The 24,447-nt window shown below is 53.6% G+C and overlaps 1 protein-coding gene across 3 annotated transcripts; it reads right to left on the reverse strand.

Moving 5' to 3' along the window:
• Nucleotides 1–3,247: 3,247 nt before the first annotated feature.
• Nucleotides 3,248–24,194, reverse strand: NUMBL (NUMB like endocytic adaptor protein). 3 transcript variants are annotated; one of them, XM_037516593.1, is made up of 10 exons: nucleotides 24,009–24,194; nucleotides 20,538–20,622; nucleotides 18,887–19,026; nucleotides 18,072–18,146; nucleotides 17,912–17,986; nucleotides 16,861–17,001; nucleotides 11,525–11,702; nucleotides 7,890–8,195; nucleotides 5,293–5,415; nucleotides 3,248–4,473 (listed from the first exon to the last, which is right to left on the reverse strand). In XM_037516593.1, the coding sequence occupies exons 1-10, from the start codon at nucleotides 24,030–24,032 to the stop codon at nucleotides 3,821–3,823; spliced, it is 1,800 nt and encodes a 599-aa protein (XP_037372490.1). In that variant the 5' UTR covers nucleotides 24,033–24,194; the 3' UTR covers nucleotides 3,248–3,820. The 3 variants fall into 3 exon arrangements, with proteins under 3 accessions (XP_037372490.1, XP_037372491.1, XP_037372492.1); XM_037516594.1 differs by having other exon boundaries at nucleotides 7,890–8,192; nucleotides 24,009–24,038; XM_037516595.2 differs by lacking the exon at nucleotides 24,009–24,194 and adding an exon at nucleotides 23,735–23,782.
• Between the last annotated feature and the right edge of the window lie 253 nt (nucleotides 24,195–24,447).

Consider the following 24,447-nt stretch of genomic DNA (forward strand, 5'->3'; position numbering starts at 1 on the left):
TCTGTTTTTCTTCTGTTTTAAACACCTCTTCTGCTTAACTTGAGTCTGGCGGGGTCATTTAGAGCCACGCGAGTGTCTGAGGCCTGGTCACAAGGGGGCGCTGTTTCATCGCGCTGGGGGCGACTCTAGCGGTTCTCGTGGCCTGGGCAGAAACGGAGGCCTGGGGGGATTTGAGGATGGGGGTTGTTTCTGCGGGGACGTTTCCAAAAAGACCGTGGCAACTGGGGCGGCGTGTGGCCCTGAATAGGGCGGTGGACGCATCGGGGACCGGGGTGGAGGGGAACCACCTCGCTGCACTCCATCGCGCTCGGTGGGGGCAGCCCCATCCCCAGACTACGCCATGGGGAGGGGAGGGGAGGGGAGGGGAGGGGAGGGGAGGAGAGGGAGGGGAGGGTTGGGGAGGGTTCGGTTCCCGGTCCTGCTGGAGCCGTTGCCCCGGATACCGCCGTCTGGAGGGGCGGGGCGCCTGGGCGACCGCGGGGGCGGGGCGTCCAGGGCACACGGGAAGGGGGCGGGCGCCAAGTGCTGTCCCGCGTGGAAAGTTCGGGAACAGCCCACGCTCCCCCAGGCTGACCGCGCAGGCCACCCCAGGGGGGCTCCGCAAGGTCGGACTTCCCAAAGAGCGCGGAAAGGGGCGGGAGGGGGCGTGATCTTGGGTGGCTGGATCCCCACTTGGGGAGTTTCTGGGGTGCCAAAAAGCTGGAAAGGGGGCAGCTTGATCTGGACAGCCTCCCCACCAAAAGACCTGAGTGGGCGTGGAATAGGGTGCGGCTCCTGGGCGTCCCATGGGGCGAGGTTGCTGGCTAGGGCGAGGGCGTTAACTCCAAGTGGCTGGGTCTCTTCTCAGAAGGCTGAAACTTGGGGAGTGGCAGGTGGGAGGGTAACCCCAGATCTCGGGCCTCTATGGAGAGAGAAGCACCATGAGAGCCACAGTCTTATCCAGTTGGTGGGTGGAGGGGGTGAGGGGGAGAAGATTAAGAGGAAGCCATGGGAGCTGCTCGGGGCCAGAACACCCCCGACAGGCCTGCTGTGGTTGAAGCTCCGGGGTGGGCTGCTCTAAGACAGAAAGAGCCGCCTGCTGCAAAGATCAGCCTCTGGAGGGGAAGATGGGCTTGCCTTTGTCTCTGATTTGCTGTGTGTGTGGCCTGTTTCCGCTTGGGTCCGGCAGTGGGAATCTTCTCTGTCCGATCAGAGGCCCTTTCTGCTCTTCTCTCCAGCATTCAGCAGAGATGATTTGCTGATGTTCTCTTCTGTGCCTGGCTGGGTCACTGATGGGAACCAAGTAACTCTGCATCCACCTGTAGCTCATATTCCAGTGGGGGACCAGTCACAGCCCAGAATGGGTCAGGGCTTTCTTCTGGGCCAAGAATGGGTGCTTGGTGGAGGGAGTAGCATCTTGGAGATGGGAACATGTGATTCATTCCCCCAGAGTCCTTTGCTTCCTCCCAGAGGAGCACCTGGTCCAGAACCCACAGCTGGTACCTGTACACTCAAGGGCAGCCCCTTAGCTTGTTCCCTCACTGCAAGTTGGGCCTGTGGATGGCCCCCAATTGGGCGTGAAGCTGATGTGAACCCTAGCTCCCCTATGGATACTACATGTGACGCGGGGCAGGTGCCTCAACCTCCCCTTGCAGCAAGATTACACTGGGCTTCACAAAATCAATCCCCTCACGTTAAAGCACCACAAATAATTAGCTTGAGTAATTTATATATATATATATTTTAAAATATGCAACTCGGGGGCCTCCCCGGTGGCGCAGCGGTTGAGCGCTGGGTTGCGAAGCTGCCCGCAGCCTCTGCGGCGCCGGTTCGATCGCCGGCTGCTCCCTGGCCACCGGAGGAGGGTCCCACATGGCGCGCAGACCTCTCCTGCCGCCCGCTGCTCCCTTCAGCAGTGTACTTCGGTCCTTCTGCCTGCTCTGCTCCCCGCTCTGGCTCTGGTGAATTCTCTCACCCTCCCGCGCTTCTGACTGTACCCAGTGCATGTATAAACAAAACAAACAAACAAACAAACAAATAAATAAATAAAGCATGCCTCTATAAAAAAAAAATAAAATAAAAAATAAAATAAAATAAAATATGCAACTCGGGGCCTCCCTGGTGGCACAAGGGGCTATCTCAGCACTATGAAGCCGTCCATAGCCACTGCAGCACAAGTTTGATCCCTGGCCAGGGAGGTGATCCACATGGCGCAGCAGACCTCTCCTGTCTCCCTGCTGCTCCCCTCAGCAGTGTATTTCAGTGAATCCGCCTGTTTTGCTCCCACTCTGTCTCTGGTGAATCCCCCGCATCTCTGGCCTGCACCCCAGCTCTTGTATGCATAATCTTTTTTTTAAAGATTTATTTATTCATGCATACCAGAACTGGGGTACAGGCCAGATGTGTGGGAGGGTGACAGGATTCACCACAGACAAAACAAGGAACAGAACAGGCAGACTGACTGAAATACACTGCTGAGGGGAGCAGTGCGCAAGACAGGAAAGGTCAGCCGTGCCATGTGTGCATCTCCCTGGCTGGCCGGGATCGAACCCGCACTGCAGAGGCTGCAGACAGCTTCACAGCGGTGTGCTCAACAGCTTACGCCACCAGGGAGGCCCTGCATAATCATCAAAAAAAAAATAAATAAAATATACAACTCATCAATTTTATCCAAGGACTCCAGAAAAACAATTGACAGACTTACAACACTGGCCATGTCAGAGGGCACTTGGGGCCCAAGTTATGGAAGATGCAAGCGATGAAACCAGAATTTGCTGACTCACACAACACGGTTTCCAAACCTGAGCATTTAAAACTTCAATATTGAACTTATTAGCAGAAATGTATAATTTTATAAATTCCGTGGCTCCCAATCTATAATTAGAAATGGGGTGATTCATTTGGGATACCCGTTAGTCCTCATCTGTCAAGGGCTGGGTCAGCGTCACTTCCTGCCACGATGACTCAGAGATTGAAGTGCAGGGACACCTTTTTACTCCCTCCTGTCTTAGATGACTCCCAAGGAAAGACTGTGACCAACACTTCTTCCCTCCACCCCCAACACATACCCTACTTTCCCAAGGGGCACCGTTATAGTCTTCCTTTATTGGCTGTCCTGTATAATACAAATCTGCAAGTTTAGATACAAAAAAATCTGGAAATAAAAGATAGAAAAGTACCCGCCAGGCACCGCTCCCCCTTCATCCCGGACATCTCCCAAACGGGCACCAACGTGAGGTAACTGAGCAGTCTCCTTCTCTGTCCCCCTACCCCGCCTCCTGCCCCCGCCCCCATGAGAACTAGGCCCGAGAAAGAGGTGGGCCCCCAAGTTGGGGGGAGGGTGAGCACAGCATTGGCAGTGAACGCAGCGGGTGGGCAGAGGGAAGCCCTTTGCTTGTGCTGAGTATGGGGGGGACGACCAGACTTGGGCACTCGGGTGGGGCCCAGGAGAGCCCCAAAGTGGGCATCCCGCCTCCATCCCACCCAACACTGGAAGGTGGAAGGTCAACAACAGAAACTGGGGAATGAAGCTTGAGTGGAGGGTACTGAGTGGGGTTGTGGCCACTCCTGTGTTTGGGGTGTGGGTGGCAAGGGGCACTGCCAGCTTAAGTCTGGCGGTGAAATGGGTCCCTCAGCCAGGCTGAGTCCGTCCCTGAATTCCATCCTGTCACAGCCTGGGCGTCACCATGTCGGTTCTGTAGTGGTTGTGGGGGGTGGTTGAGAGCAGGGGCTGAGGGGATTTGGGGGGCACAGCCCCCGGGAGCAGGATGAGGGACGAGGTTGGGCCTCCACTCCCAGGCGTGGGGCACCAGGAGATGATGAGTGGGTGGGGCAGCTTGGGCTACAGTTCAATCTCGAAGGTCTTCTGCAGGTCCCCCGAGAAGGGGTTGGGCGGTTTCTCTGCAGCGGGTTTGCCTTCTAGCGCTGCCCACTGGGCCTCAAAGGGGTCCAATTCAGGGGCTGGGGCAGGTGTCGGCTCTGGGGGCCAGGGAGCCCCATTGGGGCGTGGGCGGGCCTGTGTCCCAGGGGCACTGGGTGCCATGGGAGGAGGGAAGGCCCCAGCTTTCCCGAGCAGGGTAGCAGGCTGGGGCTGGAGCTGGGCGGCTGAGCAGAAGGCATTGGCTACCATCTGTGAGGGAGTGATGCCCACCACGGGCACCCGGGGCATGGGCGGGTAGCCCAATCCCGGATAGGCGGGCACAAAGGGGGGCTGCATGTGTGGGGGTGGCAGGAACACAGCCACCTGGGCAGGTGTGGCGTCGAAGGGCCCCATGGGGGCGGGGAAGGGCTGCAGGGCTGGAGGCACAGGGGGCACAGGGGGCACAGTGGGCATTGAGGCCGCTTGCTGCTGTTGCTGCTGCTGCTGCTGCTGCTGTGCTTTGGCCACCTGGGACACCTCTTCCAGCCATCTCTCGGCCTCTGAAGGGGTCCGCTTGTGCCCGGGCTGGAAGGCAGCTGCGGGGGGCACGGTGGGTTCGCCCCAGGCAGAAGTCCCTGTAGAGAAGAAAGGGGCAGGTGAGGGTCAGACCCCCAGGCTGGGGATAAACCCTGGGTCCAGGCTGCCTGCCTTGAACTCTGCCCCTTCTAGCCACAGCGGCTCAGTCAGACGGTCTGGCTGTTCTGGACCACCTGGTGGTTCCGCAGTGCTGAGAAAATACAGTTCTGAGAGTCTAGGGCCCTGAGCTGGGACAGTACAGGCAATCACTGCCAATCTGTGACTTTGCTTCCAGCCAGTCAGGGCCCAACCTGTTAAGCAATATTTCTAGAACATCACCCTTGTTCTAATATTTTGAGAATGCATTCGTTTTAGGAGTTTCAAATTCTAAGGCTGTGTGGATCTTCTTGCAGGGAACTATTCGAAGGGAGCAAGTAAGGGTCAAGGGTTTTAAGTTTGTGTTTCCTGAGATTGTAAGGTCCTAAATTGCCACTGCCTGTGACGTAAGGTGCTCCCAGATTCTAGGATGGGCGAGGCTCTCAGGGGATCCCCTGGCACATGCGTGCAGAGAGCACTCTGCGAAAGCTTGAGATTCCAAGGTTTCACAGCTCCAGATCTGTTAGGTTCTAAAATCCTAAGATTCTAAGACTGCAGGTTTCTAAAGTTTATGGTTTCAAGACAGAAAGGTTTGAAGCTGACACCAAGGTTTTGAGTCGCAGCTCTTAGACATGTCTGGGTTTGCAATGACCCCATGGCTCTTAGTTGGTCCACGGTTCTAAGTCACAGGGTCCCAAGAGTCCTGGTTATTGACAGCCCTGACAGAGCCAGGACGCGGTAGGGCGCTGCGGGGTATCTGGCGCAGTACAGGCCTGGCTCACCTGCTGAGGCTGGCGCTGGGCCCGGTGCGGGGGCTCCGGCGCTGGCAAAAGACGAGCTGATCTGCGTGCACAGGGCGTTGATCCCGTCACTGTCACTGGCACCGGGAGGCTCCATCTCAGGCACTGCGAAATCGGGGAAAGGCCGAGGTCAGTGAAGAGGCCCAGCCCTTAACCCCTGTCCCCCCAGGTGACCCTCTCATGACCTGGGGTCCTCCATCTCACAAGGTGTGTGGGTCCACTCCGCAGTCACGAAATGACTGTGACTGCAAAAATGCCGACTATGCATGTGTGTGTGGCACCAAGTGGCACAATGGCCAAGTAGCGACACTAACAGTCACCGGGACTAAAAACCAAGGACTTCAAGGTCTGTGTGAAGCCACAAACCAAGAGCAGTATTTAAAATGTTTATCGTCATGTACTAATTAAAAAACATATGTTTGACCACAGCTGGCAGGAGTGTCAGCTGGTCAGGACAAGAAACAGCACAGTGGTTCACTGGCCGGGGGCGGTGTCCTGCTTGGGCAGTGACGTGGGGCCTGCAACCCACACGGTGAAGGCAGAGACACGCGCATGCCAGCAGGGTGGGAGGCACTGAGTGTGGTGGCCTCGGGAGTGCTTGGGCCGAGACAGCAGCGCGTAAACACCAATATCCAAGCGTGGTGTGTGACTGGGCCTCTGACGGCCCCGTGGGCGGCTGCTCTGAGGTCATGTGTGAGGCGCCCCGACAAGCATCAGAGACTGGCTTGAGGAACCCACAGGTGTGACGGGCAAGTGGCTCCCAGTCACTTCCAATGACTGTGTCCAAACGGTGTGTGGGGCGTGAAATGTGTGTGTGGGGGGGTCCTGGCTGTGATTCCCAGGTGCAAGCCAAGCCGCCTGTGCCAAGTCTGAATGTTTGCAAACGTATGTCAGTCTGCACATGTGACTTCCATGGTGTGCGAATCTGGGTGTGGGGTGTATATGTATAAATCTGGGGTTGTGGCTTCCGTAGTGTAACAGTCATGGCGGGTTGTGCGACTTCCGTGCACATGTGATCTTTGAATGCACAAGGTTCAGAGTGTGTGACCGCTGAGTATGGGTGACCCTGGCAGAGAGGTGGCATCTGTGTGAGGCTGGGAGATTTGGGTGTGGCGAAGGTACCACTGGCTGCAGCAAGGCAAGAGGTTTCAAATAAAGCCTAGGGAGCTGGCCACCTGCAGGGAGCATTATGGGGTGCACAAGCCGAAGGGGGTCAGATGGCTCCTCAGTGAGTATGTGTCATTCTCCATAAGCCCTGACCCCTGCTTAACCATCACCCAAGGAGGAGCCCAGCCTCCTGGACACAGTTCAACACCTCCCACCCCATTCCCAGGCCACAGGTGTAGGCGGTAAGCAGGAGGGAAGGTGGCCCTCCTGCCTGTCTCCCTCGGGCCAAACACAGTGCCTCTCTCTCCTCTCCTGCCTTTCTCGTGTTAGGTGTTGCTTTTAGCCCATGACATGGCTTCTCTCTCCTGTTCCTGGCCCAAGGCAGACATCAGTAATCAAACATGGTGCTTTTTTCCCATTGAACTTTCCATTCCCCTTACTTGGCCAGATCTCACAGCTCACTGGCCAAATGCTGGAAGAAAGAATTTATCCTGGAAATTCTATTTTCCCTCCACACAAAACAGGACAGCTGTGCATTCAAGCATGACTTAATGGCATTCTGGCCGCTCACAGACCACGTCTATGACAGTGGTACCAGCAGGCTACACTAGGTGTGTTGTTGGCTATGCCGTCTGGGCTTGCGTGGTCACACTCTTTCACATTCTCACAGTGACATCTGAACGAAGCATTTTTCAGAACACTGTTAAGCCATAAGTGCCTGTACTGCCTCCCCGCCACCCCGGCAGACATCGCTAATAGATGACGGCACACCACCTCCTCCCTCGTCATAGTTCTGGGAACTCATGGCTAATCACCCACGAGGGTGCTGTCTCTGCCCCGTCCTTTCCACAAGCAACATCTCCAGTCCATCACTCTGCTCCCGACCTGGGGATCCCTGTGCTCCCTGGTGCGGTCCGCCTCCTGTTTCCTCTGGTCAAATCCCGGGAGTGTCCCTTGGAGCAAAACAGGACATTCCTCCTCTCTCTCCTCCCGAGCCCATGGCCAACCCTGCTAATCAATCCCTTGGTGCGACCTCGCTCCCTTTCCTTGCTCTCGGCAGGCACCGTAAGGAGATCACGTCTGCCATTGCTCGAGTCTCCCTTCCCTGGGCAGACACCTAACCCGCTGCAACCCTCCCTCCTCCTGTACTTGAGGATACCTGCAGCCTTCACCTGGGCACATCTCAGCTATTGGCATTAGCCTGTGGTGCCTCCCACTCTTCTGAGCAAAAAACAAGGCATCTGGCAGCTCGCCTCCGCTCCCTTGCCCGAGGCAGACTCTGCAGATCTGTCGTGATCAGCCCCTCCCTGCTGTCCCTGCCTGCCGCAAATCCTAGTGATTGACTGTGCGACCCTCGCCCACGTGGACACGGCTACCAATCGTCATGTGTCCCATCTGCGCACTGTGCCTATTGATAGCTCTGCTCACAGCTGTGCGATCCCAGAGCTCCTCCCCACAAAGCCCGGGCTCACCTGTGCCCTTCACCTGGAAGTCAGTGCGGCGCTGCAGCGTGGATGGCAGCTCATTCAGGCGCAGGCTCAGCTGCCGTTTGAAAGGCGAGTTCTTCTGGCTCAGCGCTGGGAACCCACGAAAGGAGCCCTGGCGAACCAGCTGCTCCAGGGGGGCGTGGCGCCGAGGGATGGCCGCTGCAGTGGTGCCCGCTGCCACTGGCGTGCCCGCCTCACCCTTCTCACCAGGGGATGTGGTGGCCGGTGTCGGGGACACATGCCCAGGCTGGGCAGGGCCAGGAGTTGCAGTGGGGGCAGCTGCTGCCTCTGCTGGAGACAAGGGAGAAATGGGTTGAAACTTCACCTTGGCACCCAGGCCTCTCCCACCCCGCCCTCTTGATCATTCAAGTTCAAGGCTGCCATCCCCACTCAATGTAGCCTGCCCCTTACACAGGCTCAGAGCCCCAAAACGTGCCTCACTCCCACCCGAGACAAGACCACCTACCCCAGGAGGTTCTTGGGAGAGAGGGTATCACCCCCAAACACACCCTCTGGCTTTCTGCCCTGATCTGTCTTCCTCTGCTGCTCCTGCAATTTTCCCTCTAAGACCTTCTGTCTCCTTTTCTGATTTAATAATCTAATTTAATGAACACTTACTTGGTTCATGGCCAACAAGTATCGTTCCAAATGCTCTGCAATCATTAACCCATTCAATCCTCACAACCACCCTAGGAAGCCGACATGACCATTTTGCCCATTTTACAGATGTGCAAACTGAGGCCCAGCATGGTAAGTGACTTGCCCAAGCTGCAGTGTAGGAAGGGGCAGTTGTCTTCCTGTCATTCTGTCTGCTCTTGTCTTTGTCTCTATCCCCCACCATTCTTTCAGCTCCAATCCCTCCTCCCTTCCTCCAGTTGCTACCCACTCTTCTAGACTCAGCTTGGAAACTTCCTCTGGGAGGTTTTCCTGACTGTTCCAGTCTGTCAGCCCGGGCTCCCTCTTTTCTGGACTGCTCTCTGTGCCCTGGGGGTTCCTGGGCACCCCACTCAGCACAAAAGGCAGGTCTTCAATGGCAGGGACCCCTGACTCCCGCCAGTTCACAAATACATGCCCTTTGTCCAAGCTGTGTTCTCCCAGCTGCAGCCCAAATGCTGGTGAAATTAACTCAGGCTCAGAGAGGACAGGGAGGTCACCCAGCACTGTATCTCCCTGTTTCCAGGTCAGGCAGGGGGGCTCTCACCCAGGCCAGGCTCAGGGCAGTGGAAACAGCCAGGAGCAGGCTGGAACCAGGAAATCCCCTCTTCCCACCTCTCCGGAGACTTCAGGAAGTCTCCTCCCTCACAGGGCTGCAGTTTCCTGACTCTAAACCTGGGGTGGACACCCCCCAAAGCTGCCTCCCAAGGTCTCCTGGGAGGCTGCATGGAGGAGGTGACTGTTGAAGGTCTGGAATCTGACAAAAGCTTGGTAAGGGCTTTGTGGCCAGCCAGTAGTTCCTGCATTGGAAAGTAACCCTGTCTACCACCTCGATTTGTAAGACAGCAGCGCCTGCAGACAGCAAATCAGTGTTGCAATGGCAAAACAGGGAGTGGGGTGTTTGGCAAACCAGAAGGCACTCTGGAAATGTCCCTTTTGCTGGGGAAGTGGTGAAGGGTTTTCCATCCTGCAAAGTGCCTGGAAGTGATAATGTCCTCTGGGAAAAACGAAACCCTTTGCAAACTCAAAAGCATATGACCACATTCTTTATAAAATTCTCATCGCGTATAATAAAGTGATACTTATAAACCGTAAAGGGCGGTGCACCCACTGTGTTTCTTGTAAACAGCAAAAACATCCTATACGCTCAGGCTCTCTATTAATGTCCTTTTGTAATCTATTTAGCTGATGATAAAATCTTTTGCACGTACTAACAGAGGATGAGAACGGTAAAATACTTTATAACTCGTGTAAAGAAGTTCCTAAGTGTAACTTACAAAAGAAAAATGTCTTTGTGGGGCCTCCCTGACCTAGGGATTAAGTCTCAGCACTATCACCACTATGGCCTGAGTTCGATCCCCGGCCAGGGAGCTACCCACATAGTGCGGCAGACCTCTCCTGACTCGCCTGCTGCTCCCCTCATCAGTGTATTTCAGTAGATCTGCCTGTTCTGTTCCCCACTCTGTCTCTGGTGAATCCTCTTATCCCCCGCACCTCTGGCCTACATCTTAGTTCTTCTATGCAAAAATAAATAAAATCTTTGAAAAAAAAAAAGAAAAACATACTTTGTGAACTGATAGCCTAGTGAGTGATAAAAACTGCTGTTTCTCTAACTTTTGAGTTAAAAATATTTAAACACCTACAGAAAAGACGTACTAACGGAACAGTGAGCATGTTGTTCTCTTACACCCCTGGGTCCTGGGACACGGTATCTACCTCTCTCCTTCCACAGTGTCTTTCCTGTACCACTGAAGTCTGCAACCTATTCAGCCCCAAGGCCTTCAGCACATACCTCCTGAGGACAAGGACAGACTCCTACAGAACCACAGTGTGATTTCTCACTTGGGAAATTTAACATGGGTGTGACCCCATTAGCTCATCTACAGTCCCTATTCCAGCTCCCTGAACTTGTCCCAATCATGAGCTTTATTGGTGTTCTTTTTTCACATACATGAAATTTTCACATTTCAAATTTTCATTGATGTACATTTCCAGCACCCAATTTAGGACCACACATGGCATTTATTAAGACTTCTCATGTCTGTTACGTTTCCTTCAATCTTCATCAGTTCCCCAGGGCAAAGTCCTTGTAAATTCTAAGCAGTGTTTTCCAAAAATTTTACAACTAGAGTCCACAGTAAAAAAAAAAAAAAAAAAAAAAATTACATTATTTTTTGTCTAATACACCAACATTTTAAAAACACACTGCTTTAGGACACACAAAGTGTCACCTACGTAGTATGTTAGCATTTAGTGGTAATTTTCAAACTTCTTTTTTTTTTTTTAAGATTTACTTATCTATGCATACAAGAGCTGGGGTGTAGGCCAGAGGTGTAGGGGGTGAGAGGATTCACCAGAGACAATGGGGAGCAGAACAGGTGGATGTACTGAAACACAGCGGGAGAGACAGGAGAGGTCTGCTGCACCATGTGGGTAGCTCCTTGGCCAGGGATCAAACTCCTGCTGCAATGGCTGGTGATAGCTTGAAAGTGCTGTGTCTTTAACCCCTGTGCCATCAGAGAGGCCCAATTTTCAAACTTTCTTGATGGTAATCCAGTGTAAGAAATTCCTTGTATGAGGCAGCCTGTTATACAAATGTATTTACAAAAACTGTAAAAACATGAAATAATCACTACCTTTCTACATTCAATGAGTCTGATATTTTTTCTATTTCATTTTTTTAAATGCCAGCCGCTATCCAGCAAGCTGACTTCACAGCCCATTAGCAGGTCTTGGAGAGTATGAGAAGTCAGGGACTCCCTGAGTTAGCAGATAATAAAGTGCCTGGTGGGTGTGCTGGGATCTGTGGCTTGCAGAATTTCGTCCAGAGAACCTAAATGGAAGTAAGCGATAGAAACTAGAAGCAGACTCCAAGGCTGATGCTCTGCTTTGTAAACTGCAGAGTACTGGCATATGTGCAGCTCTTTCCCCCAGCTGGATCCGCTGGCCACCCAGAGGGCACCCACCTTTCTTTTTGTCAGGGACCTCGCGCTCAGCCGGCCGCCCACGGAAGGAGCCCTCCCGGGCAAAGCTGGTGCGGCTGGCGTCAAAGGCAGCGGTGACCCCACATTCCTTCTCCCGCCGCTGTTTCCGCTCCAGGCAGGCAGCAAAGGCACAGCCCACGGCATGGCTCAGCCTCTCACCCTGGGGGAGAAAGGGGAGCAGACTTAGCAATGGCAGAGCCCAGGGGCTCCAGCAGCTAGATGCTGGGGGACCCCGAAAGAGCCTGTTCATCTATCTGGGCGTGTTCATCACATCTGTACTAAGAGAGATGCAAATGACAACCTCGAGTGAAAAAAGCTCCAGACAAGAGTACAATCCCGTATGGCTCCATTTCTATAAGTTCCAGAACGTGCAAAAGTAATCTCTGGTGAGAAAAGTCAGAACAGCAGTTGGTCCCTATAGGGTGGGGGGGAGGTACTGTCTGGGAAGGGGTGGGGAGGGACCTTCCAGGGCAGGGGTGATGCTCAGGCCCGGGGGGAGGCTTTGTATGAGACAGGTACATGCAGTTATCCAAACTCAGCAAACGTCTACTTAAGGTTGGCTCACACATGATTTCATTTCAAAAGAGAATGATCTAGAAACCAACATGGATCCTACTTAATGGCATGCACGCTGAAGATCAGGGGAGGTATTCATATGGCTGCAGCTGTGAAATGAGTCCAAAAATGAGACAGACTGCTAAGCTATGGAGTAAGCACAGACAAATAGTAGTGGCAGGATCTGGGTGCTGGTCCACCACCACACTTCAACTCTGCTGCATGCTGCAAACATTTCCTAATAAAATGCTGGGTGTATAATAACTATCTCTATTTCTTGAAAGGCTCCAAGGCCAGACAGCCTGGGAATGATGCCGGCTCCCCTCTTGTTTACTGTGTGTCCTCAAGAAAACAGGCATTTTACCTCTCAGTGCCCCAGCCTCAGGCTGTAAAGTGAGGGCCCTAATGGCAACTACTTCACGGGATTGTTGCAGGATTTAGGGGAATTAAAATATGCAAGGCACGCAGCACAGAGCCAGGCGCTGGCTAACATCACGAGATGGCAGTATAAATCTATTCATCCTTTTACAGAACCTCACAACAGTGTTAGCTGGGGGACATTCTTATGAGCCTGTTTTACAGAGGAAGAAACTGAGGCTAAGTCAACACACACATCCTAACAAGCCAGGGGCAGAGAGGGGAGTTTCCTGAAATCTGACTTCTGTTTTCCGAACCAAGATGCTCAGTCACCTCTTTTTTTTTTTTTTTTTTTTTAATTGTTGGATAGACTTAATGCCTTTCCATATGTCTCTCTTGATTTCTCCTGTAGGTGTAATCCCCGTGGTTCTCCCACCATCACAGCTCCCATGATCCTTCACCGTGGTACCTTGTCTCAGCCACCTCTTAATAAGCTAAACCGAGGGACAAAACTTTCCCCCCAAAATACCAGCAACCTGAACCCTGCAACATGTTTAAAGAATTTGCACTGTGATCGAGTGAGATTTACCCCCACGCATGGAAGGTTGGCTCAACATATGGAAATCAATTGATGTAATACACCACATGAAGCAAACCACCACAGAATGAAGGAGGAAAGAAACAAGATCATCTCATCTGATGCAGAAAAAGCATTTGACATGATCCAACACCCTTTCTAGATAAGAATATGCAACAGACTTGGAATAGAAGGAAACTTCCTGAACCTGATGAAAGACATTCATGAAAAATTCACAGCTGACTTCATACTCAGTGACAAAAGAATGACCAGGAGGAAGACAAGGCTGCTCATTGTCATCACTTCTACCTAACACTGTATTGGAAGTCCAAACCAGCGTAATTAGACATGAAAAAGAAAAAAATGGCATCCAATTGGGATGGGAGAAGTAAACTGGTCTCTATTTGCAGATGACATGATTTTACATGTAGAAAATCTAAATAATCCACAAACTACTAAGTTGCAGGATATAACCTCAACATACAAAAATCAGTTGTATCTTATATGCACTAGCAGAGAATGCTCCAAATATGAAACAAGGACATCAGCTCCATTTACGGTAGCATCTATAGGAATAAAATGGAAAAATAAAAAAATTAAAAAAGAATAAAATGGAGTAAGATGAAATGAGGACATGTATGCTGAAAACTATAAAATATTGTTGAGGCGCCTCCTTGGTAGCCTACGGGTGAAGTCTCAGCACTATCACCCCTATGGCCTGAGTTCGATTCCTGGCCAAGGAGCTACCCACATGGCACAGAAGACCTCTCCTGTCTCGCCCGCTGCTCCCCTCAGCAGTATATTTCAGTGGATCTGCCTGTTCTGCGCCCCACTCTGTCTATGGTGAGTCCTCTCACCCCCCACACCTCTGGCCTACACCCCAGTTCTTCTACACAAAAATAAAATTTAAAAACTAAAAATAAAAACCAAACAAAAAATTGTTGGAAAAAAATTTATTCCATTATTTCTAATAAATGGAAATAGATCCTGTGTTCATGGACTGGAAGACTTCCTAAGACAGCAAGCTCATTTCTTGTTTTGATTTTCACCCCCAAGAACTTTTCAGATGATAGCAACAGTCCCTGTTTACTGGACACCTGTAGGATTTTGCTTAGAACCTTTTCAGTGAGACCATAACAAAGGCCTCCCCAACCAACTTGTGAGCAGCTGCTGCTAGTACCCTCGTTTCATGGGGGTGGAAATGGAGTCCTGTAGAGAAGCCACCTATGCCTAAGACCCCACAGCCAGGTGGTTCGACAGCAGATCTACACTGACCTATAGCAGTTTATTTTCCAAAAACAGTTGCAAGAAATTTCTGGTTCCACATGCTCCACTCCTCCATCAAACGTGGAATTCATGGTGTCTCCCCTTGGCCTGGGAAGACCTTGTGAATGTCTGGATGAGTAGGACACCACAGGAGCAGAGCCGTGCAGGGTCCAAGACCAAATGCAAAAAGGCAACAGTGTCTTCCTGGCACAGGCTTGCACTCTCTCGCCTCACTTTAGAGCTGTTTGCCCCCACGTAAGGAGTCCAGTTCTCCTGAAGTCTCCACGCTGCAGAACCCCATGAAAGGGCTGAGACTGTGAAGACAGAGCGGTTCAGCTGGACAGTCTGGGTGTTACGGCAGCAGACACTACCTACTGCTACACATGAGACCCTGGAGTCAGGCCACCCCTGCCCCGGGCTGGGCCTTTCCCAAGTTCCTAATTTGCAGGAACCATATGAGGTAATCATAATTTCCTTTCTTTTCTGGTATAAAAATTACATGGTGGCCATGGCTGGAGGCTGGGTTCTCTGCACGGAGATTCTCGTGTGGGGCTTTGTCATTCACTTTATTTTCTGGTGTAAATATTATGTGCCGTGAGAGTTAATTAACAATTGTAATTTTAACCCCCTGGGCATTGGAGCAATTTGTTACACAGCAATAGACAGAGTTGTAACTAGGACAGCTTGTAAGCCAGGCTCTGGGAATGGCCATTGCTATGGGTACTGGGTGTCAAATGTCTCCACCGTGGCTCCTGGCAGACACTTGTCAGTACAGATGAATCTCAAATTTTGTTCTCCAAACCTCTGGTTTGAGGTCTGAAATTATGAATGTGTGTGAGGAAGCTGTGGGTATTGAAGAGTTTTGGGGGCTCTGAGCCATCTGGAATGGGAATTTCTGGAATGTGAAGACCATTAGGAATGTGGGGCACATGTATTATTTTATTTGCCCAGCATCCATTTCCCCTGCTTTTTTTTTTTTTTTTTAAAGATTTATGTGTGCATATAAGAACTGGGGTACAGGCCAGAGGTGTGGGGGGTGAGAGGATTCACCAGAGACAGATTGGGGAACAGAACGGGCAGACTGACTGAAATACACTGTTGAGGGGAGCAGCGGGTGAGACAGGAGAGGTCTGCTACGCCATGTGGGTCACCTCCCTGGCTAGGGATTGAACTCATGCTGCAGTGGCTGCGGACTGCTTCATAGGTTGCGTCTTAACCCCTTGCGCCACTGGGGAGGCCCCTCCCCTGCTTTTGAAGACAGATACCCAAATTCCCTTTGGGGAACTCTTCATCAACACTGTAAGTCAACCTGGTGCTCCACCGCCTCTGGCCAATGACAGTTTCCCAAGCCCACCCGTGTCCTCTCACCAGAATTTGAACCTGGTGTGCTGGTAGATGGGTTCATCTCTGCAGTGGTTCCTTGAGGGAGCTGTCCCCTGGGACAGCATCCCCATACTGCCCTGATCTAATGCTCAATGCCTCAAAGCCCTTTGATTCTACAAGAACTGTACATCCTTCTATTAATTTTATTTTGGACACAAATTAGCCAGACTGGGTGCTGTTGCCAACCGCCAGGGAACACTACCTAGTGCAGGGAGTGGAGACTGAGGCTTCCTAACGAGCTGTGTGGGGTCTGAAGTCAGGGTCCAGGGTAGCATAAAGGCCATGTCTCCCACCATCTTTTGCTGGAATGTTCATGTAACTAGTTTCTGGCCAATGGGAAGACAGTCTTACAAGCCTCCCCAAATCTAAGGGCTGCATGCCCTTCTTCATGCCTTCGTCGTTTATGCCAGTGGAGTGAAGATGCGAAGGCTGGAGCATATGCAACCACCTTGGATCATGGAGGGGAATATTCAAGCACAGCAACTAGATAAAAGGGGTGCCACCCCTGATGAGTGGCAAGGAGCCACAGTAGTGTACACGGTGCATCTATGGGTGACTTTCCAAAATAAGCTTCTACCTCACTGAAATCACTGTTCTCTGGGGGTTTTCTGCCACAGCTGCAGAATCCTAACATGAGAACACTTCTGAGAAGAGGGGCCATTGCTGCATTTGTCAGATTCTCAGAGGGAATCTTGTCTCCCACCCACAAATATAAAGACCCGCAGCAAACCAAATCAAGGCTGAAGGATTAGTGGGTACTGCCCTGGGGGATGTTACTTGAGAAAGGCCAAAGGGAGCCTGCTGGGGGCAAGAAATCCTCTACAACTTGATCTTGGTGGGATTTATACATAAGCAAACACTCCCGGAGCTGTGTCAGGCACCCACATACTGCTGTGGGTACACGACCCTTGAAGCTAACAAACATGAAGACCTAGTGCTAGTGAATAAGAGGATGAGTGTCTCCCTGAGTGCGTGGCAGACCCTGTCCTAAACATTTGGCGTTAACCCACCCAAGCTTCACAATGAACCTCTAAGTTAAGGGTTGGGAACGCACCCTCTTTTTCAGCTGAGGAGAGGCGAGTGATATGCTCATCTCCACGCAGCCGGCAGGCGTGGAGCTGGGATGCCAGGGGATGGGCAGGGAAAAGAGGCAGAGGCAGCGGCCTTTGGTGATACTCACAGAGTCCTTGAGAGCCAGAAAACAGTGGCAGATCCAGCGGCGGGTGGTCCCGTCCCGGCAGATATAGGAGAACGCTTTGTCCAGGTTGCGGTCAGGAGCACAAAAGGAGACTTTTTCGATGGTCTGGTCTACTAGCAGGTCCTGGCAGGGCCAGGAAGTCAGGAAAGGAACATGAACTGTCTTTGATGTAGTCATTCCATACTGCCTGAGCGTCTGCTCGATAGCCCATGCTGAGCAGGGTGGGGACTCAGCAGTGGCTGAAACAGTCATGGGGCCCTGCCTGCATGGGGCACCCAGTCACATGTGGAACTGGACCCATGAATAGAGTCACAGCCAGGTTGCAGTGAGGGACGCAGAGGGATCAGGGCCCAGGTGGGGGAGGCAGGAACCTAGAGGAGGTGCCTGATCTGCTTGGGGGCAGTCAGTCAGGCAAGACTTCCTGGAAGAGGTGTTAACTAAGCAAAAAGGCAAGGAATGGTATTTCAGGCCCAGAGAACAGCCTGTGCGAAGGTGTCAATGCTGTCAGGTCGGTAACCAAACTCTCATGTCTGCTGGCTGCCTCCTTGGGCCGTCTCTGCAGAGGCTGGGGACTGGGAATGCAGCGCTCAGTAAACAGATCCCAGCTCCTGGCTCCCTGGCTCCCATCTGGCTGAATAGTTCGACAATAAGCACACCACAGCCAGCACTCATTGATCTGAGTGCTCACACTGTACTAGGCACAGTCTTGAAACTATGTGCATATACTTTCTCATTTAATGGCAGGGTCCACATGTATCCCCATTTCACAGATGAGGCAACCTAGGCCCAGGTCACCCAGCTGGCAAGTGGGAGAGCTGTGCTCCCAGCCGAGGTGGATGCACCACAGTCTGTGCTGTTTCTCGCCCACCATCTATGCTAGATCACAAATAACCACAGGACCCTGTGCTGAACTGTGACTTGCAGAATGACACTGCAGACTACACTTGGTGTAGTCTAGGTCCCTGAGGGAGGAACATCTTACAGGTGGGTGGGAAGATGTCCTGGGCCCCACCTGCGTCCATGGACCTCCTACCTTGGTCTTGTCATCCACCACGCGGAGTCCGTCGGCTGACACCCACAGGACTGACTTTACGGATTTCCTGCCCATCTGGGGGAGGAGGAGGAGAAGGGACTGGTCAGGGCTACCTCTTCCGATGTGACGGTGCCCCTCCCTGCTGCAGCCCCTCACTCACCGCCTTCAGCTTCTTCACAGCATCTTCACACACATGCATGCCCCGGGACTCTTCCACCTCCACATGGCCCAGGTACTGGGAGCACAGGGCAGAAGGACAAGGCGTAAGGACTCAGCAACGCCTAATGTTCACTGAGCAGCTTAATTAATTTACTCTGCACCTCAGTGCCTCAAGGGGGTTACCCCATTCCTAGCCCAGATACCCAGATGAGAAAACCTAAACATAGTACCCGCGTTCATTCCCATCCTGCCTTCATCCCTGGGCCTTAACACATCACTGCCACCTTCTGACTGCCACTGTCTGAGTGCCACTTTCTGAGTGCCACCTCCCAAATGGACCTTTCACACTCCAGGTTTCCTTCTGGGCAAAGGTGCAGGGCCTTTGACCATCATTTGTGGTCACCAGCCAGGGAGGGACTGAGTTGGGCTTTGAACCCATGCCCTGGAGCTCCGTCATCATGTGCTGCGTCCTGCTGTCTCCCTTTGAAGAGTGTAGCGTGTGCTGTCGAGGGTCGTGGTTGTCTACGCCAGCTAGTGCCCTGAACTGTGGAGGACTGAGCAAATGCTGCAGGATTTTTGTGACCCTCCAGTACCCTTTGGACATCTTGAGCTCCCCCAAAATGACCCCAGATAGCACACCACCACAGCCCAGGTAATAACTTCCTAGCCAGGAGAGTGAGCGCTCCTTTCTCAAGCATGTGAAGAGCCTTCTGCACAGGGCAGGGTCTCATTGGCCCCGGTGTCCCAGGAAGCCCCGCCCCTCTCTGTACCCTGCGCATGCGCACAATCGCCTCGCCTATCGCCCCGCCCACTCACCCTGACTGGGAAGCTGCACGTGCCCTTGCGCACAGCGTCTTCGTCCGCCTGCCACTGGTGCGGGCGCGAGGCCTCGGGCACGTAGGCTGGCTTCCGCCGGCGTAGGCTCTGCCGTAACTTATTCATGGTGCCCGCCCCGTCTGGTGACACAGAAGAGGGGCACAGGTCAAGGGCTGGGAGAAAAGAGCGCTAAGTAGCATGGGGCTCCAGGGGAGCCTGGGCTCCGATGACTTGGGAGTAGGGTTGCTGGCTGAGGTGGTCGCCGGGTGCGAGGCCATGACATTCAGGTAGCATGGATCAGCATCGGTCAGGCGACACCGGAGAGGGGTCACGGAAGGCAGGAGAGTGAAAGAGTCAGCAGTGTGGACTCAGAGGACATGGGGCTAAGGAGCTCGGAGATCTGGGGGGTGTGGCAGCTTTTAGGGATTTGAAGACTTGGGGATATGATGGTCAGGAAGAATGAGGATCCAAAGCAATGGGAAGTCAAGGCATCGGAGGCCATGGGGTGAGTGGGCATAGGGGCTAAGGGTGACGAGGCGAGGGGTTTTAAGGGTGCCAAGTCGGGATCAGGAGGTCAGAGGGCACAAGGTTGGGAGCTGCAGTCAGATGTGGGGTGTGTGGGTCAGGGGACTCTGAAGGTCCATTTGGGGCACAGCCTGAGATGGGCTGTGTGCCTGAGGATGTGCGTCTGTGAATGCTGCCTGTGAGTGTCTGTGTTCAAGACAGTGGTGGTGTCTGACAGTCTAGGTCTCTTAGGGCTGCTGTATGTGTCAGTGAGTGTTGCCTGTGAGGTGTCTCTTGGAGCAGGAAGCTGTTGTCTTTGGAAAGCTGTATTTGTAACTGTTGTCTTTGAAGTTGTGCTGTGAGGGTATGGCTATTGTCTAGATGACTGTTGCCCATGAAAATGGGCATCTGTGGGAGTTACCCAGAAGATCATGTCTGTATCCACGAGTGCAGCTGTTGGTGGTGAGGCTGTGTGTCTGTAGCTGTTGTCTGTAAGGGTGTATTAGAGCATGTGACTGTTATGGTAGACAGTGTGAGTCTGAGGCTGTTCTGAGGGTGTCTCTACTTAACTGTGAGGGGTCTGAGAATGTGGGGTTGTAGGCCTTGAGTGTGTTCAGGGGTATTTGTGAGGGTGTGACTGTGCAAGGATGTGGCTGTTGTCGAGAGTGCTGAGAAATGTGAATCTGTGTGAACACGCGTGCACAAATGTGGCTCTTTGTGAGAGCCGGGTCCATGAAGCTGTGGGCTCTGTCTGTCTAGGGAAGTGTGGCTGCTATCAGTGAAAAGTCTGGGTCTGTGCGTGTTGTCTGGGAGACTATGCAGGCTCCGTCCCTTGAGAATGTGTACCTAACAGTCTGCAGAGGTGAGTGTCTGCAGTGGCCTGTGTGAAGGAGTCTGGGTGCTGCCTGGCACTGTGCCTGTATGTGAGACTCTGTACCTATGGGTGCAAGTGTCTGAGTGTGTGGTGGGGAACACAGTCTGGGTGTGGGTCTGGGTGAGTCAGGTTTTGATGGTCACTGAGTATTCAGGAAAGATGTTTGAGGGTGTCACAATTAAGCTTGTGTGACTGCAGGGACAGTCCCTCTGGTTCTACCAAGCAGACCCCTATACCACTCAGCCACTGCCCTGTCCCAAGCTGGTCGCTTACCTGGCTCCGTCCTGGAAGTTTCAGGGAGCCCCGGGGCCCCACAGGGGGCTGGGGGCAAATGCTGCTCAGGCCTCCTGGGTCCACCCTGCCCAAGGAAGTGAAGAGAGGTGAGGAGCTGCCTTGGGTGGGGTTCACTCCCCTATCTCACCCCCTCTTTGGACATCAGCCAACCCCCCTCCATTTTAGACTCCCTGATGAGAGCCCTGGTTGTCATAGCAACTGTAACTAGGGAGCTCAGCCACCTGGTTCCAAGGGCCCAGGAATGAGTAGGTGTGCTCAGGGGGCAACTGTTGGGGATGTCCTGGCCTCAGGAGGCCCTCTGGACTGATGGGGACTGTGTGAGGAGGGACTGGCCTCTAAACACACGTCCAGAGCTACACACAGCACACAGTCACATGTGTGCATGCAAGTCCTGCCTGCCGTTGTCCCTACAACACAGTCACAGGTCTCTGCACATTTACTGTCACACGGACATAACCACAGCGACACAGCCCAGGTCCACACAAAATCACAGCTACTATAAACACTTGGTGTCACCTAGCCACATTCACCCACAATGTCTCCAGATATCTGTCCTCGTGCACAGAGTCCCAACCTACCTTGGCACTGCCACAACATCTGATCACATCAGCTCTTGCTATGTGGTCACTCCTATTCTCTCAGCCACACACAAAATGCTGGGCCCAGGTGCACCCAGCACAGTGGCACATACTCAACCGCACCCGGTGACAGTTATACTCCCACCCAATGACCCCTGTCATGGACCCACCCATGAAGAACCACACCCAGCCAGAGATCACCTATTTGATCACCCCTAAACCCAAATCACACCCAGACACACTCATAGCCACACACACTTGTCACGCACAGCTCTACTGCTGCATGCTGACATCTGGTCACTGAGACAGGCAGATGCATGCGCATTTGGTCACACTTAGCCACACCCTGGCCCAAGCACATGGCTGCACATGGACACCCCACCCCAAGTCTGTCAGTCACACAGTTGCACAGAAGCAGTCATAGGGCAGGCATTCAGTCACTTCCTTGGACAGACCTCCATACCCAATCGCACAAAGGGACAGGGATGGCCTCGGCTCATGCAGCAGAGAAATAAACAGGCAAAACCACCCAGAGACAACAGTCCCCCCGGGTAGCCGTGCTCAGATACTGCCAGACACACTTCAGCGTGGTCGTGTATGCAAAGTCACACAGCATTAGGGTCCACGCCACCCTGCCATCTATCAGTCACGGTACCCATACCCAGGGTCCCAGGCACAGCCATACCATGTCATCCGATCACCGAGAGTCTCTCTTCAAGCAAGTACACAAGTCACCCGGACAAGTAGGTGACCACATACGATCATACAATCACAGCCCCGTGTGGCAGACACACAACATCTCACATCAGAAGCACACAGTCAGGTGAATGCTGAGAAATGCAAGACGTAGCACTGATAAGCTGTTTACCTAGAAGGCTCGGGTCTCTGACAGAGTCATGCAGCAGTCCAGAGAGTCACTCCATCACCAAATCGCCAGTTCAAACACAAGTAGAGCAGCATGCATGCTGACAGACACACATACACCCAGCAGCCACACAGACTGTCACAGACCATGACATAGATATGACCCAGGGTCATAGATATGCAGGTGTCAGACAAATATAGAAATCACAGTCACATACACCCCCCCCCCACACAAACACATACAGTTACCTGGTGCCACCACACATAGACACACCTATAGCTTAAGTCCCACACAATGAAATAACATTAATAGTCAGCCTGGCTTTCAACCCAAGTCAAATATATACCCCAAATCACACATGCCCTGATGTACATGCACACCATCAGTATCAACACCCAAGCTCGACACAGTCGTTTATACAGCCCTGGTCACATACACACAGATACAGGTATGAACACACAACCAATGTCATACACACGTCAAGTCACCACACATTCCAGTCACGGTGCTGTCACACTGTCACACAGGCACGCTGTGACTTCATCTACAATGGCATTCACCCACCCAGAGCTTGCAGGGACAGTTGTATGTCACAGACACATGTGTGACACATAAAAATCAGTGATAGACACAACCCAAACATCGAGGGAACTGCACATGGACACAGAATCATAGACACAACTCCACGCACACACAGTCACAACTCCACCCACATCTCAGTCAGCCACACACATGTCCAACCCCAGACTCAGCACAGATACTGTCACATACCCAGTTACCGCTAGCGAGGCACACACAGGGTCACCGAAGACGTAATCACAGACACGGCTATACAACTACGTACACGCTCAAACACGGACAGACTAAAAAAGTACAGGGCTCTGTATAGTGAGTGGCTGTCACACACATACACAGATGCACAAATGCTGGGGTCACACAGAGACACAATCACCGACACTACCAGACACAATCACGAGCACAGAACACAGAAAGAGACGCGATTCCTCGTAGTCACTAGCTGCAGCACACACATAGCCACAGTCACACAAACACGGGGGTCACACTCTTAGCCATCGCGATCGCTTCTTCCCTCCTTTCCCCCAGGTACCACACACAAAGCCACCCCGTCATCACAGACAGATGCTGCAGACAGACAAGGCTGCACTGAGTCCCTGGGGAGCCGCCCCCCATCCCAGCCTGAATCCCGAGCCTGGGGGGGGGGGGTCAAGACCAGAGGGGGAGGTGGCACATTGTCTGCAGGTGGGGCTGCTCCCAGACAGCTGGGCAACCCCAGGGACAAAGGGGGTGGCCCTGGGGACCTCTGCCCTAGGACCCTTGACTAAGCCTTTGTGGGAGAAGGAGGTTGCCTGAAATTTCTCTTATTTTATTCAGGGTGGGGGATGGGGGTGTGTGAAGCCCGAGGCACAGGGACCTTGTTTGGAGAAGGGGCTGCTCCTGGGACGCCGCCCAAGGATGAGTGGGGGACGGTCTGTGCCCAGCGAGCCTCTAAGGTCTGGGGACAGACTGAGCCTGGAATCCCTCCAGGCCTTGCCTTGGTGGGGAAGCTGTGCTCAAAGCCCACATCCTCAGGACCTTGCTTGGGGCTTGAGGCTCCCTCAGACAGGGAGGGGTTGGGGTTGCGTCTGGTCTGGAATTGCCTCCTGGACGCCTTGGCTTGATATGGGGGTTGTGTCCAGGACCCCATCCCCAAAATATTGCTTAGGGAGTTGTACCTTGAATTTATTCTCCTGTCCTTGATTTTTTTTTGAGGGGGAGGTCTGTGTCCGGGATCCCTGTCTTCAGGGCCTTGGCAAGAGAGGGCCGGTTCCCTAGACCCCTGTCTCCCAAGCTTAGGCTTGGTGGGGGACTGCTCCTACCCCCCCACCTAGGACCACCCTCCCAGCCGGGCACCCTCTCTCCATCCGGGCGCCGCGGCCGCCTCCCACCCTCCGCCACATCAGCAGCGGCGCCGCCCCCCACCCGAGCCCCCTCTCCCGCCCTTCTCACGCTGGCCGCCGCGCTGCGGGACATCCAGGGCCCGGGCGCCCCCGCCTCCCGCGGCCCCGGCTGGGCCCGGATCCCCGCGCGCTGCTGCTGCTGCTGTGGCGGCGGCGGCAGCTCGGTCTGAGGCGGGCCGGGGCCGGGGCCGGGGCCGGAGCGGGATGCACGCGCGCGAGCCTGCTCCGTCCTCGGGAGGATTCCGCTCCGGGGGCGGGGAGCGCCCCTCCCGCCGCGGCTCTCCCCGCCCCGGCCCCGCCCATTGGCCCGCCGCCTGCTGGATATGCAAAAGCCGCCCGCCCCCAGCCCGCGGCCCCGCCCACACGCAAATGAGGCCCCGCCCCCCGGCGCGGCCGCCGCCCCGCCACGCCCCTTGGCCCGCGCCGGCCGGGCGTGCACGCGAGCCGCGCGGAGCCCTTCTCCCCGGGGCGGCCCCGCGAGCGCTGCC

This window comes from Talpa occidentalis, unplaced genomic scaffold (genome assembly GCF_014898055.3).
Source record: "Talpa occidentalis isolate TD23 unplaced genomic scaffold, MPIMG_talOcc4v2.1 talOcc4.17, whole genome shotgun sequence".
In the NCBI taxonomy this organism is placed as follows: Eukaryota; Metazoa; Chordata; class Mammalia; order Eulipotyphla; family Talpidae; genus Talpa; species Talpa occidentalis.